General features: G+C 30.6%; 1 protein-coding gene across 1 annotated transcript in view; it reads right to left on the reverse strand.

Annotated features, from left to right (window-relative positions):
• Positions 1 to 17,268, reverse strand: part of LOC129963433 (kynureninase-like) — an 86,793-nt gene that overhangs the window by 11,203 nt on the left and 58,322 nt on the right. Inside the window, exons 6-10 of the mRNA XM_056077797.1 lie at positions 11,281 to 11,352; positions 11,082 to 11,156; positions 10,081 to 10,227; positions 5,627 to 5,725; positions 1,163 to 1,298 (exon numbers count right to left, since the gene is read on the reverse strand). Of these exons, the coding sequence (XP_055933772.1) occupies positions 1,163 to 1,298; positions 5,627 to 5,725; positions 10,081 to 10,227; positions 11,082 to 11,156; positions 11,281 to 11,352 (529 nt within the window). The remainder of the gene's footprint in view (positions 1 to 1,162; positions 1,299 to 5,626; positions 5,726 to 10,080; positions 10,228 to 11,081; positions 11,157 to 11,280; positions 11,353 to 17,268) is intronic.

Here is a 17,268-nt window from a genome sequence, read left to right on the forward strand (position 1 = left end):
AAAATTAAGGCGAAAGAGTGTCTGTAAAATCGACCATCCGATAAATCATAAATTGCGTTATGAACATTATTTAAAATACATTTGAAACGACATTATATAATGTAAAATATGTAACATATATAATTCATACTGAGAGCTAAACATTCCTTACAACTGACATTAGATGGGTGAACAAAATATTCACCGAACTTCACCATCTTTGCTATTGAATGTTGTTTCTTTCGCCCTAGTTTGATACCTTAAATTAGATCTTTCCATCAAATCTGAAACCCGTTGATTCAAAGTCTAGGATTTACTGCATAATATTTTTAGCTCAATAAATGCTTGACATTACAATTAAGTTTTTAAAATTATATTCTTTTATTATAATAACGGGACTGCAGGAATTAGTTGGCAAAGTCTCATATTTGGGACTGGAGAGTTGAGTTTGAGCTCCATCGCTGTGACAAATCTGTTATGTACTCATTCATTTTTCCCTCGTGTTAAATTTCTGGAATTCAAATGGCCTTAAATCGACTTGATGAGTTTGTTGAAGTTTAGGGGCAGAACACTGGTTCAAATATCGTCCTCGTCTGATCATTCTCAAAATTAAATAATTTGTCCCAAAGTATCTTATCTTATCTTACGAATTAAAATATGATACTGATTGAACTAAATCAAAAATCAATGACAAAGGAAATCCTTTCTAGCCATAAATGAATGGTCATTAATTTCATAATCAAAAAGAAAGAGAAATAATTATTCAGCAAAATGTGTTCAGTTCCTTTATATATGTTTAGGTAGTTTCTTAATTTTTGGTTATCAATATTTAAAAGACAGCAATGCAAAAGCTTTTGCTTTCATGTTTAAGAGAGCTTCATATTAAAGGAACATGCGACTTAATAGGCCCATATTAATGCTTGTATAAGCATAATCATGCTGAATAATAATACTTAAAAATAAGTTCGCAAGATTTCGAAAATCAATTCCTTGTAGATTTATTTCCTACTTTCAAAGCCTTTAAATACTGGTTAATAAGTGTTCTATTTTTGCGTTGTACATTGTTGAATATCTTCTCTCTTCCTCCTCATACACACATTAAAACGGCATTTATAGTTGGAAAGAAAAATAAACCTAGCGATTCTGATTTTTCTCCTGTTTGGAATTAATTTCAAGTACATACCATCGGCGAAGTTGAACTTTGCTTTATCGGACAGCCCCCACCAGCCTCTCATAGCTGGGAGAATGCTATTTTTGCCTTGTGTGAGTCTTTGATGGACGAATGCTCCTCCCATGCATCCTGGACCGCTGTTCAGATACTAAAAAAAATTTCATTCTTAAAAATTGAAGTCAGTTTAACATTTTAATACAATTATTTTTTACTTTACCATCTATTGTTTGTGGTAGACAATTTATTTTTGATACGCATTCAAAACTTTTTCAGTTTTCAATAGCCAAATATTATATTGATGTGGATGTGATCAAATAAAGAAGCAATATCTCTTTTTCTTGTATTTTTTTATCTACATAAATAATTATAATCGCCCGAAAAATGCATTTCTAAAAAATCTTATTACTTTAAACGAGCAATTCTTGTATATGTATAAATTTATTTATTTCGTGTATGTCGAAAACGGTTCTATATTTGGATCAAATTTAATAATAAGGATTTTGCTTTTTAAATTTATCTATATAGGTGTCTTTATTGAAAAAACACAATTTTGCACACACACACACACACACACACACACACACACACACACACACACACACACACAAAACAAAAACATTTTTTATTACTAACTCTTAGAATAAATATATTTATCTTCCGCTTCGAAGTGTGGGCAGTGCAATATGGTAGTCAGAACAACAGGAATGACGCGTATGTTGCAGGACCTCGATTAGAGTTGCACTTTTGGCTTTATTTTTTTTTACTTATGTTTTTATATTTAATAATTTTGCTTTTTAAATTTATCTATATAGATGTCTTTCCTGAAAAAAAACTCCGAATTAACACTTCCCCATTTTTTTAAAACTAATTATTAGAGCCTTTTTCTATCTGCTCTCATGTTAACGTCATGTAGCGTCATATCGGACTGGATTTCACCATAGTAAAATTGAGTGTAGACTCAAAAATGTAAATAATGGTAGATAGACTGTAAAATGAATATTATAATATAACATATTTTTTCGAATAACGTGTTAAACTACGCACATTCGTGATTTTATTTAATTGAGCTGTTTATAATATTTATATGTAATCTCAATATGTGACTCGTATCTAAATATTTCCCCCCAAAAAACACAATTTTACAAAAAAAAAAAAAAAAAAAAAAAAAAACCGAGCGAAATTTGGACTTTTAGATATTAAATATTTTAAATTCTATCATTCGGAAATTTTTAATTCTCATATAATGCGAATTGTTTTTTTTACATGAACTTTCACGTTAAAACAATAAAAGAAGCTTTAAATTAGATATGGATTTGTTGAAAATGATAAGGAAAAAATAAAGACGACTTCATGCAACCCTGAAAGAACCCCTTTACAATTTTCAGAATACCGTCTCTTCAAGCACGCTTGTCTAATAATTATATAATTCTAATTACGATTTTAATAATCTTTATGCACATATAAAAATTTAGTATCAAGCATTCGAAATCTAATGATCATTTTCTTAAAATTGTCTAAGAGGGTTATAGATCTGAAAACAAGCTTACGTAAGAACATTTTGAATCAGCTGACCCATTTCTCTTTCAATATTAATCATTTTCAGAAGATTCATTTTGAGTTGAAGGTTACTTTCTCGAACATAACATTCATTCAAGGTTTCTGTATCATCGGGGGAAAGAAAAGGGGGAATCCGAAACAAATGTAACTATTTCTAGTAGGGAGAAAAATTATCATTATCAAGGTCATCTTTTCAACTCACCTTATTATCGTAACATGTAAATATTTTTTTGTTCAAGGACGCGTGTGTTTCGCCGCAAGGATATGACAGAACAATTTTAATTGAAATTTTGTAATTTAACACCGTTTTGGGCCGATTTTGTATTTATTTCTGTCCTGCTCCCTGCTTTTCGTTCCACATCTTCCATCTCTTATTTCTACATCTTTGTGGAAATAATATACCGGTTGTTTCAAGACGAATTTCAGGATTATAAAGTTATGTAACTGTTAACTGTGATTTACATCGGTAAAGATGTATGAAATTAAGTTTTTCCGCAAATGTGAAATTTGAGAATTCAATGGACATACAAATATTGAGTAAGTTCTTCCCATAATTTGATTAGTATCTTTAAATTAAAATGATGCAATAGGTGATTTATTTCCTATTTTTAAATCCGTTAAGTTAATTGATAACCGACGCACATTATGCTGTCTTATATAAATGTAATGATATTTTAAAATTTAATTTAAATCTTAATTTATTTCCTAATTTTTATCTTAATTTAACCCAAATGAACTTCATTCTAAAATGTTCTCTTATTTCCTGATCCAATTCCACCTTTTTTTAAATTTAATTATTGCTACACGAGCTTTGTAAAAATGCTCAAATCAGCACGACTCTCACGCTCCGAGTGAGGAGATAAAAATCTGTCAAGCTAAACAAATTCTTTTAAAAGATACCTATATTATCCTTTCCTAAATCAACACATGTAAAGAAATCCTTATCAGAATTTCATAGTATATAATCACTGGGGAAAATTATTTATGTCTCTTTTCGCTCTTGTGTCGTGCTGTATATTGGCGTATCTCGTCGCTTCTTGCTTGCACATAAATTATGCCTCCCCTGAAAGAATAAATGCGAAGTTTAAAAATTCAAAGTGTTTTCTTTCTCTTCGACCGCGAAACTGCTCAAAAATTTATGTTTTACATATGTTTTCCTAAGAAAACCCTCACGTTTCTTAGAAAAGTGAAAATGCGAAAAACTATCTCAAATATTGAGTTTTTTTTCTAATTTTCTTTTCCATCCTGTAATCTTTCCTTTAGAAAGACGTCCATTTCTTTCAAATCATGAAGCCCATTACGAATATTATCACTCGTGAGATCATAATTGGACTTAAAGTTAATCCTTTGAAATCGGATAGCTCCCTTCAGGTACTATTCAAGACGGTGCATGATTTTGAAGTCTTATCTTATTTTTTTAAAATTTTGATTGTTAAAAATACTTGCAGAATGGTAAGATGATTGAACTTTTGGGGGAAATTCAACTTTAAACAATTTATATATCTATTATTTTTTGATGTAGTAAATTCCTTGTATAAATAAATATGATGAATAATTATTCAATCGAATTACTTTTCCAAGTACAAAGGATTAATAGTGTTACGAATCTGTGATGCTGCTTCCCAGCATAGTTGGTTCCATCATCAGAAAGACTGTTTTACAGTCATCTGTATTGGACGGAGTCCGAGTGTCGTATCGCAGGTCCCAGAGCTTGGCGACAAACTTGGCTACCATTTGGCGACTTTGGCGCCAAATAGATTATACCCGAAACCGAGAATTATATTTTCATCGTGAAATTACAATTACGTTGAAATTACATTTTCATCGTAAACTTCGAGCATTTTGATATGTTTGCTATACTTGCAAAGTGGAAAAATTAATAAATAAAGCTGCCAAATCGCTAGTTATTTAAACGGGGGACTATCCAAGCTGACATTACTTGATCAAACTGCATCCGACTTAAAGTCTAATTTGTATTTGCTTAAAATTCAAATTATTACAATAGTTAAAAGTTATGAATTAGTGATAAAATGACCAAATAATAGAAGCTCGTTAACGTAAAAAAATGTTAAAAGTGCGAAGATGTAATTAAAGAATAAAAATTTAATGGATTTTAAGAAAGGATTATGAGAAGGTTTTCCCTACTAGTGTCAAAAAGGTAACAGATTGTTTTAAATTAATGCAATCTTTGAGGGATTAAAAATGTCATTCAACCAGAATGTGGAAATCAGATAAATCGAAATTTTAATGAGATTATCCTCTGTTTCACGAATTCATTGAGTATGCCCGCTTGAATAAAGAGTGGAGCTGAGATGCTTTTTAAAGATCACGTAAGATGGGCATATTAAGATAATTCGGTTGCGAATTTTGTTGTCTTGTTAGTTTTCTCGTTTTCGCTTATTCTCAGGTGGTATGATATTCAGTAAAAACATAATATTATAATTTTGTAAGTCCACTTGCCATTTCCTATAAACACAAGATACTCCATGATGCTTTTCAATATTCTAAATACCGGCCAATATTGCCAAGATATTGTATCAATGTTGTTAGACATTTTATGTTAATAGGGTTGAGTTTGACCTAACAAGTTAGCAAGGTCCCCTAATCCTCTTCATTTTCTTAGAACGAAGATATAAAGAGGTAGTAATGCCCCACAGTTTGATTTTTAAATTTTTTTCTCTATCTTTTAATTTTAAAGAAATTCTCTTTCTTAAACTGCCTAAACTTCAATTCACATTCGTATATGTTCTTGCATACAAATATCATTGACGGATAGCCATTTTATAATTCCTCGAAAAAAAAAAGATATGCTCCTAATTAAAAAAATCAATCCATTTTTCTAATTGATTTGCTTTCAGTAGTCATGACGGGTCACATGTATGCACCTTGAACTCAAGGCATGCTGGACAGAAAACCTACCTTGTATGTACACCAGACAGCAAAGTCGACATTCCAGTCATGTAATTGAAGCTGAACGTTTCCAATGGCGTGAGCTAAATCAAACCCCACAACACAACCCTGAAATAAAAGAAATACAAGTCAATGACCGCAGTTCTTGAGAACAGAAAGATTTTAACAAAATTTTTAACAGAAGAAAAAGTCACATTAGACACAGACATCGTTTTTCCGAGCGTGAAATGCATGCAGGCGATTTAACACCTTACATGAGGAGAATCCGAAATGACGCGTCGTGAAAATGACCTTCATTTTATTTTAACATCAAGGTTAATTATGTGTAACTTAAAAAAGTAACACGGTGTAACACGTTGAAGCATTGATTCTATTTTTAGTTCTGCCTGCAGGCTGAATTAACTTGCGATGTTATATGGTTGTTTGACTTGAACTTCTGTAGGTTCAAGTGACCTTCATCTTGATATACATTTGGAGAGCAAAGAAAAATTCTGAAATCGCCCTTATAGTACCTTGAAACATTGAATTTCGTTAGCTAAAATTAGAAACTGTTAGCTAAAACTGGATGTTAATAGCTAAAATGACCTTGTAATTTTATTTTCATTTCATCTATTTTTAAATCACAGAATATGTTAGGGAGATTACTGTAGCATTTAAGAAATAATTCAACTTCAATTAAGTTAATGAACTTTGAATTATTATTAACGAATATACATTTTCTGGCGGATACCAGGTTATTAGGTTGACTAGATTTATTGTATTACATATTATTACTATAAGTATGTGTCAAGTTTTAAATATTTCTTTTAAACGATATTTTACAAACGATTTTAATTTAATACTTTTTTTTTCTTAATTTCATTCAACATATTTACACTTATTTAAATGAACACATACATAATGCATTTTTATACATATTTCAAAATTTATACAAGTTTATTATGCTATTAGAGATAGAATGACAAAATTTAAAAACCACTTTTTTACTAATCCAAATCACCAAGACAGAAGAATTTCGCAAAAACTGTGCAGCATATTAGTATAAATTAAAATAATAATGTCTTATTTAAGAGAAATAAAATTTCTTCTCTAGCCTCCTTTTTCTGATTTTGAAATTATAAAATTAGATGCACTAGGATCAAAGTTAAATGTTTTTATATTTTAAGTTTTCTCTACCTATTAAAGATTTATTGGCAACATTGTAAAAATTATTCATTTCAGAAAGTTCCAGAAGCTTCTGACTTTGCTTTAGTTCCTTTGAATATCTTAAATGTTTTTATTTTTTTAGTTTTCTCTATTAAAGATTTATTGGCAACATTGTAAAAATTATTCATTTTAGAAAGTTCCAGAAACTTTGCTTTAGTTCCTTTGAATATCTTAAGTGTTTTTATTTAGTTAGTTTTCTCTAACTATTAAAGATTTATTGGCAACATTGTAAAAATTATTCATTTCAGAAAGTTCCAGAAGCTTCTGACTTTGCTTTAGTTCCTTTGAATATCTTAAATGTTTTTATTTTTTTAGTTTTCTCTATTAAAGATTTATTGGCAACATTGTAAAAATTATTCATTTTAGAAAGTTCCAGAAACTTTGCTTTAGTTCCTTTGAATATCTTAAGTGTTTTTATTTAGTTAGTTTTCTCTAACTATTAAAGATTTATTGGCAACATTGTAAAAATTATTCATTTCAGAAAGTTCCAGAAGCTTCTGACTTTGCTTTAGTTCCTTTGAATATCTTAAATGTTTTTATTTTTTTAGTTTTCTCTATTAAAGATTTATTGGCAACATTGTAAAAATTATTCATTTTAGAAAGTTCCAGAAACTTTGCTTTAGTTCCTTTGAATATCTTAAGTGTTTTTATTTAGTTAGTTTTATCTAACTATCAAAGATTTATTGGCAACATTGTAAAAATTATTCATTTCGTAAAGTTCCAGAAACTTCTGACTTTGCTTTAGTTCCTTTGAATATCTTTTTATTAAAAGCTTTATATTTGAAGCGACATTGTGTGATTATTTATTTTGCTTTTTTTTTTGACAATATGAAATAAACTAAATTATTTTCTAAAATTGATTTTTCTTTATGCAACATATTTAAAACATCTTACAATTTTATTTTTTATAGATATTTTGCTTCGATAAATCAAAAACATGGTTACTTGATACAGTAACTATTTTAAGTAATCATGCAACACTTGGTTCATGTTGTACTTGTAATCAAGTACTACTTGAAGTCAAAACAAAAAAATATATATTCGAATTAAGGCTATCGTAAGCCTTCCTAACATGCTAATTACTCAAAAATCTATCCTAAGATATATTTTTGAGTTACGAATAAGTTACTTTTGTACACTTTCATTAAACTTGATTCGTTTCATATTCAGTGGCGGTTCGTGCAATACAACCTAGGTAATGTTGTAACCTATTCTACACTGTGCATTTTAGTGATATCTTTCTGCATAACTTAAATTTTGCCTTTTCTGAATAATTCTGAGTAATTCAGTTACTAGTTATGCAAAATAATATTTTTCATTTAATGTAGTAGTTTTAACAGAAATTTCTAGTTCAAAACAGATACTTTCGATTACTTTTTTAGCATTCCTTATTACGAATTCATGCCAAATTTAATCAAAGTTATTATTATGAAAATGTAACTGAAAATTGGAAAGAAAGAATATAAAATTTACTTAACTTTTTAAAAATACAAATTCATAAAAATTTTCCATTTCCGTTATAAGTTTTAAATTGCTTATATTTTCAATCATAAGCAATTTAAAACTTATACGAAACTACTGGAATAATTGGGGGGAGGGATGAAATTCGAACTTCTAGCAGTTCGATTTACAATAACGGTGCAGTTAAGAAAAATGCATTTTATTTCGTCTCAATGAGCTTGAATTTAAAGGCTATGAATAAAACAACAATAAATAAATAAAAAAAAAAATATAAGTAAAAATATCTTTCAAGATTTGCTAACGTTAGCGGAAACATTATACAGAAATAAAACAAACATCTAATTTATTGAATTTTTAAACTGTTGATATCGTGAATTTTTTATATAGTATTAGGGTCCAATATTATAGGGAAAAAGCACCCCTTAAAATTATGTTTAATTTTTAATTAAAAATCTAATTAAAATTCTAAAAATTTTTGGTCAACACTTGCTAATGAAAAAATATCTATATGATCTATAATTTCTATTACATAAAGATTTTCGACTATTTTTAAATCATGTAGTTTAGATATAGTATCCAACTTATAAATATTATGCGAAAAAATTTTCTGATTATATTTTTACGGAGTGCAATGTAAAGTCACTTCTAAAATTATAAATTTGTTTCTGACATTTTTTTTATCCAAGGAATTTAAACCCCTTCTCATGCAATGGACACACATTGTAAAGTGGTGATGTCTAAATATGTGATTTAAAGTGGCAACAAGCCATCCTTGGGGTCAGCTGTTTACATACCTCATCAATAACATTGCTTTGATAATGTCTATATTGATGAACTACATCTTATTACACCAAATGAAAGCACTGTTTTAAATTATATTCTCACAATAGGTAGAGCGTTTCGATTATTTGGTTATATACGCAAGGTGTCGAAATTTATTAGCGAATAAAATTGGCAAAATCGTTCCAATCGAGGCTGAGAATTTTGTCACGGATTTGTTATGAAATATCTCTCGGAAAAAGAAAATTAGCGGGAATTTGTTTTGTTAAGGTCTTTTGACACACGAGGTCATGGTCATTACTGGCTAAACGGCAGAAAAAAATATATGTTTAAAATAAATTATTTGTTTTTGTACAAAGTCATTAAAATATATTGAATTTATTAAAAAATATTAAATAGAAAATAAAATACATGACAAGCAAATGATAAAAAAAAATAGAATTCTTCAATATTCTGTATATCTAAAATTATGACAAGAAAAAGTTAAAAGTATGTAAAAAATCCAATAGCTTTTAGGAAATCTAAATTAATTTCACGATATTTCTCACCCATGAGCTCTTGTAAAGTCGAGAATTAAATGATAGATACTCAGTTAAAATATGACAAACTTTAAAGTCAATTCGACATGTATTACATATATGAGCATTTTCACTCATTTTGGGTGCAGCGAGTCCATTTGACATAGGATTGGGGAGAAATACGTTGACGAGAAATACGTATTGATGACGCGCTTAGTGCCAGGATTTTCTAAAAAAATAAAAGTTGGCAAATTCACTCCAATGGTTAAACCTGGGGGACAGGCTCTTTGATTCTTCAAATTATTTTAAATGTATAATTAATACAAAAAAATCACGTGGACAGTCTTAAGTAGTATTTCAGGTATGCGCTGTAGGATTTAAATAATAAATGTCGTAAATAGAATACGTCATTTAATCAGAAAATTGAAACAAAATTCATTAATTAAGGAGATAATGATGAAATATTACTATAGGATTCAATATATTGTAGAAATTTACCTGCTCATGACCAAGGCGTGTTATTTCTTCCATATCAAATAATTGTCCTGTGTAGAAATGAACACCTTCCAGAAAAATGAGGGCAATATTTTCCCCTTCGCTTTCGATAACTTCTCGTATGTCTTTGGAACTTATAAGAAAATCATCCTAAAAAAATCAATTTAAAATCAGCTGGAGTAGTCTTCCCAAAACTTTCTAGCATATTCTATAATAAAGATGTTGTCCCACAGAGCGCCTTACATGGCATTGGCGTACAATAGTTCGGAAGTAATCTCTTGGCGTAAATTTAGCATTTTTGATGGATCTATTGTTTGATCCTTGGCACGTTGTTTGGCGATGAATCCCTAGTATACGATTAATAATATCCAAAAATGGAATTTTTGTTTTAACCACGTTTTCCCCAATCGATTGAAACAAAAACTTGACACAAAACTATATTTGTAGTCACAAAATCCCATACCAAATTCGATATATTTAAGTCATTGTGTTTTTGTGTTACCGCGTTTATATATTTCTGAAAAGAATAGACCGACGGACAGTCAAGCCTCAATTGGATTTGGCTCACACTTTGACAAGTGTCTGTACTATAGATGTTAAATCTGTGTACTGAATTTTATCTATCTTGCTCTCTTAGTTTTGTAGTTATCGTGTTAAACTATATTCGAACAGCCGGACAGACTAACTTCCTCTGAACGAATTTTGCTCCAAATTTGATAGAAGTCAACACATTTGGTATGAAGAGAGTATATGTTTCATCTGCATAGCTCAAAATATTTTTGAATTATTTTGGTCACAGACAGACCAACGGAAATTTTCCAAAAATGTGTTCTTCGAACTCAGGAATGTGTCGTCAAAATCTCGAGTTCGAATTTTTTGACGATTACTATATTTTTTCTATACTAATTATACGAGAAAATAAAAATTTAAATTTCTCATAATGATTCAGGAAGATCGATATTAGGCAGATATTTTGATTTTCAATGCACAAAATTTAAACTTACCGATTCTGGTTTTAGAAAAATCAGACTTTCATCAGGATCATAGCCTCGTAGTGTAATATGACTTCTCACAGCGTACTGAAAATATTAAAAATGTCTCAATATCACATTTATTTCAAGATTTCTTTTTAAATTATTTTCTTTATGCAATAAGGAAATTTGAAATAAATGTGCACAGAAAGAAAATTTATACATTTCTTACCAAATCTGAATGGAAGCAGTTAGCGACCATTAAAATTTTATTCCTTCCTTCCGTTGGTTTGTAAAAGGTGGCCTAAAAGCAAATATTTTGAAATAAGAACTTATGGTAAAAAGCATAAATATCTCAAAAGTGACAAGAATGTAAATTTTTAACTTACGTGCTTGTATAACAAATCAGACATTTAAAAATTTAAATACCTTCCTGTGGAATGAATTTTAAAAGGAAAATGCTAAGAAGTCTTATAAGATCTTATCAAAATACATATTTAATTAACTTATTACTAAAAATCCACTTAATAAACTATTCAGAATGTTTTAGATAAGATTCTAGAGCAAAACCGGAATTTTAAATTTCTTCATTATGAATACAATGTTCACATTCTTAACGCTAAAAATTTATCTCTGATGTTTGGTATAATTAATGAAGTTAAGTAGATTTTCAACTATCCTAATTTAAAAAAAAAAGCGTTTAACCAATTCGGATATGCGGAAATTGCATAAATTATAAAGCCAATGGGAATGGCCGTCTCGAAACTTTCTTTTTTAGAACGGTTTTATCTTCATCTTTCCTGTACACCTTAGATATAACCATGACCGCTATGAACTCTCAGAATTTAATTATCAAAGTCCCACCCCGCCTGGACACAATAGTAAACGCTTTCTAGTAAAGAAAACCGTATACAGTCAAACCCGTTTTTATAAAGTTCTTTGTTCATGCGATTTTATTTTATGTACGATTTATTTTGCTCGATTTTTTTATGCGGTTTGTGAATTTCAACGGTGTTGGCATTATAACATCGTTGTAACGTTTTCTATCAATGCACTTATGTACACTTATACAATGTGTGCAGTATATAATATGTGTAATATCACTTCAACTAATTCCAATATTCTAAAATAAATAATACATGCCAAAAATCAATTAAATTCAATATTTTTGAGTGAAATCATTTCGAACCAATTCATCACAAGAAAATGTGCGTTTTGCATTATGTTGAGTAATACTGAATTATGTGCATTTTGAAAATTTCTCTCTGTTTAAAATGAGAAATTAAATTTTAAAAATGTTTCTATGTGTAATTTAATTATTTATTTTATTTGGGGAGCGTTTTCTCATTATTTCGTAAATCTTCGACACATTTTACTGGTTAAACTTTATTTTATGTGGTTTTCCTCAAATGCATACATTTTTTCCCTTCGATGTGTTATAAAAAATTATTTGTTGCAATGAAGCTTTGGAATACATTTTTTTGTCCGATTTCTTTTATGAGGTCCCTGTTACCGCCTTGTTGGCGCCTTTTGTAAGGAATGTAGCAAACCTACGCTGACTTGGATTCAGCGATAAAATTATTGTAACCCTGCTGACATGGGATCAGTTTCAAAAACAGTTTCGTACTGAGGAGTTCGTTGCGGGGTCGTTGCACCTCGATGAAATAAAAGGTTGGCTTTCGAATTGTCGTTTGATTTTTAAAAGAATACAGTCCACTTATTAAAAAATTGAATGAACCAGCTTAACTTATGGTAAATTCGTACCATAAAATTTGGTCCGTTCGCGGAGTTTGAATTTTAATTAAATTTCGATTTGAATAGTAAATAATAATGGAGAAAGACATTACTTCGTTAAATAGGACTCGTGGTGGAATCAAGGAGCAAATAACTAGACTATTAGCGTCAATAAAGGATCAGCAGTTAGAGGATGTTGAAATAGAACAAATTGAAGTCAAGTTGGATAAAGTGCGTAAATTAAATCAACAGTTTGAACTTTTAAGACAAGACTACTACAAAGTTGTGAAAAGAGATGAAGATTTAGTGGAAATTGAAAATAGCTTCGAGGATATCGACTCGGATCTCCTAAAATTGGAGGTAAGCTTGAAAAAACTTTTTAATAATTGCATGCATGAAAATGGGAATGCAAAAATTAATAAATCTAATGATGTTAATATCAAGCTGCCAGAAATCCCATTACCAAAATTTTCGGGTAATTTTGAGGAATGGAACATTTTTAAAGCTCAATTTGATTCGTTAATTTCTTCTAACAAACAACTTTCAGAGTCGCAAAAGCTTTATTATTTACAATCATGCTTAGTTGGAAGTGCGGAAGTATTATCCCATTACCAAAATTTTCGGGTAATTTTGAGGAATGGAACATTTTTAAAGCTCAATTTGATTCGTTAATTTCTTTTAACAAACAACTTTCAGAGTCGCAAAAGCTTTATTATTTACAATCATGCTTAGTTGGAAGTGCGGCTCGGATGATATCGAATGACGATACATTTCATTCCTTATTGAAAGCTTTGGAAGACAGATTTGATAATAAAAGACTTATTGTTAATACTCACATTAATGAAATATTTTCGATTGAAAAGTTGCACAATGAAAGTGCCAAAGATTTAAGATCATTAGTTGATCAATTACATAAACATTTAAGAGTTCTAAAATTATTGGATTTAGATTTGGATAAACTAAGTGAAGCTATGTTGATTAACATTGTTATGCAGAAATTGGATAAAGAATCGCGTAAACAATTTGAAATGACTTTGACGTCAAATGAGCTAACTGATTGGAATACCTTTATAAAATTTATTGAAAAAAGATGTCAAATTTTAGAAAATTTGCAAAGTAATATCGTTCAACCACCAAAATCGAAATTTATTTCCCAAAGTTCTAAACCTCGTACTTTGGTAACCAAGGTAAATGACACTTCATCAAAGTGTCCTGTTTGTCGTCTACCAGCAAATCATCCTATCTATAAATGCAAAAGTTTTCTTGATTTAAATGCTGTGGAACGTTTTAATAAGGTTAAAAAACTCTCTCTGTGTGTGTTGTGCTTAAAACCAGGGCACAAATTAGCCTTTTGTCGCCAATCTAAGTACTTGTGTAACATCTGCAATGGTAATCATAATTATCTCTTGCACAGACATAACAAACCTTCGATCGGAGGAGAAGATGTTACTCATTCCGAAGCAATTCCTTCGGAGCCGAGGACTGATTTATCCCCCACAGATGTGACCTTGGCCGATTCACAGCATACGTCCTCTGCCTGCTTACTTATAAAAAATAAAAGTGTTCTACTTCCAACTGCAATAGTACTTATTCAGAATATTTATGGCCACTTCTCGAGGGCTAGAGTAATACTAGATAGTGCTTCTCAGGCAAATTTTGTAACAAAGCAGTTTGCTGACAGCGCGAATTTGCGAAAACAAAAAATAAATACATCGGTTTCTGGATTGGGAGGAATTTCTACTTCGATTGAATATGAGGCTGTTGCAAATATAGCCAATTGTAATGGATCTTTCTTTTTATCACAAACCTTTTTTGTAATAGATAAAATTACGGATATGTTTCCGGCAACAAATGTTAATTTAGAGAATTTAGAAATTCCACAGGTTATGCTTGGTGATCCGGAATTTACACGAAGTTCCAAAATCGATGCCCTTTTGGGTGCTGAAACCTTCTTTGAAATTGTTAAGGGTGAACAAATATGTTCATCTCTAAAATCATTAATATTTCAAAATACTGTATTTGGTTATGTCGCTGGTGGCTATGTAAATACAAATAATCAGGAGCCATGTACTAATTTATGTACTTTAGTTTCTCGAAATGAAAATATTGAAAAAGTAATCGAAAAATTCTGGTTAGTGGAAAATATTAGTGAAGGAAATACTATTCTTAGTAGTGAAGAAGAGTTTTGCGAGGCTCATTTTAAAGAAACCCACACCAGAAATAAGGATGGTCGATTCGTAGTTAAAATGCCGATGTAAGAAGGTTTGTTGGGTGATTCTATAGCCTTAGCCAACGTTAGACTTAACCAAACAGTTAAGCGATTGCATAAGAATCCCATGATGCAAAATTTATATAAGGAATTTATTGCAGAATACGAAAGTTTGGGTCATATGGAAAAAGTGAATAATGACCTTTGTGAAGGATATTATTTGCCGCATCATGGAGTTTATAAACCTGAAAACTCAACCACAAAATTAAGGGTTGTATTTAATGCCAGTGCCCCTAGTACATCGGGAAAAAGTTTAAATGATTTGCTTCTTGCCGGTGCAGCGAAAGAAAATATTTTTGAAATAATGTCTAGATTTAGGACTTATAAATACGCATTTACGGCAGATATTAAAAAGATGTACCGTCAAATATTAATTGATGAATCACAGAGAATTCTGCTAAAAATATTATGGAAGGATAATATGAATGAGTCTCCAACTACTTATCGCCTTAACACTGTCACTTACGGCACAAAATCGGCTCCACTTTTGGCCATTCGTTGTTTGAAGCAACTCGCTTTGGATGAAGCGAAAAAATTTCCGTTAGCTTCACAAGTTACACTAACAGATGTGTATATGGACGATTTCGTCTCGGGTGCTACTACTTTAGAAGCAGCCCAGGAATTACAAAGGCAATAGATACAAATGCTGCAAACTTGTGGCATGGAGCTTCATAAATTGACTTCAAATTCCTCTGAACTCATAAATAATAGCTCTGAGGAAACTAACCAACAATATTTTCTCGTTGATCGACATTCTTCAGTAAAAGCTTTGGGTCTGAATTGGCAACCAAAAGAAGATTATTTTCTTTTTAAGGTAGATTTAAAGATCAAGCTTTTCTACACTAAAAGAGACGTGTTGTCAGTTATCGCTCGTTTGTATGATCCATTAGGTCTCGTTGGTCCTGTTATCACAAAGGCCAAAATTTTTATGCAAAAATTATGGATCCAACAATTGAGCTGGGAAGATACTCTTCCCCCAGTCAATTCAGCCAGAATGGTCGAATTTTGTGACATCTTTGAAAGTCATCGAAAATTTCAAAATTCCTAGACATATCTTGACAGAATCTTATGAAAAAACTGTTATAGTAGGTTATGCTGATGCTTCTGAAGCTGCTTTAGGAGCGGTAGTTTATATGAAATCTATTATGGAAGATGGCACAGCTTTCAATAAACTTATTGCCAGTAAATCAAGAGTCGCTCCCATTAAAGTAATTTCGATCCCTCGTTTGGAGTTGTCAGCGTGTCTCCTTCTCTCGCAGTTGATAGAAAGAATTCGTCCTTCTCTTCAGATGCGAATCAGTGAAATAATCTGTTACACAGATTCAACAATTGCACTTGCCTGGATAAAGACACCTCCATATAAACTAAAAACTTTTGTTGCTACTCGGGTATCAAAGATACAAACTCTAAAAGAAAACATCCAGTGGAAACATATTTCTTCCCAACTGAATCCTGCTGATGTAATATCTAGAGGTTTGAACCCTCATGAACTATTAACCAACGACTTATGGTGGTGTGGTCCTGACTATTTATCGGACTCTAAAAATTATTCTAATGTTGAACTTGATGAGTCTGCAATTTCAGATGAACAATATCTGACTGAACTTAAATCACAGTAAAACATTAGTTTATCGTCTGTAAATAATATTTCATTTCTTGAGGATTTTTTAGCCATAAATAATGACTATGTAAAATTAATTCGTGTATTTAGTTTTCTTTGCAGGTTTTTATTCAATATTAAGAATAAAACAAAAATTACCGGTCCAATCACAAATAGTGAATTGGAAAGAGCAAAAAGGAAATTAATGGAGATTATGCAGGTAAGTGAATTTTATAATGAGATCAAGTAAGTCAAGTAAGTAAGTAAAAAACGGAGTAACTTTGAAGAAGGGTCCTAGAAGTCATTTAAATGCCTTTTTAGATGCAGACAATTTGTTAAGAGTAGATGGTAGATTGGTTCATGCAGATGTTAGCTATAATCATAAACATCAGATAATACTGCCTAAAAAGCACAAAATTACCACTCTAATTTTCCAGTATTATCACTTAAGGAACTTTCACGCAGGACCTCAATCATTATTACATTTTGTTCGGCAAGAATTTTGGCCCATTGGAGGCAAAAATATCGCAAGAAAGGTTGTGCACAACTGTATAACTTGTTTTAGGTGCAAACCTACTCCCTTAGACCAATTAATGGGGAATTTACCTCCAGAGCGA

Source organism: Argiope bruennichi, chromosome 1 (genome assembly GCF_947563725.1).
Source record: "Argiope bruennichi chromosome 1, qqArgBrue1.1, whole genome shotgun sequence".
NCBI lineage: Eukaryota > Metazoa > Arthropoda > Arachnida > Araneae > Araneidae > Argiope > Argiope bruennichi.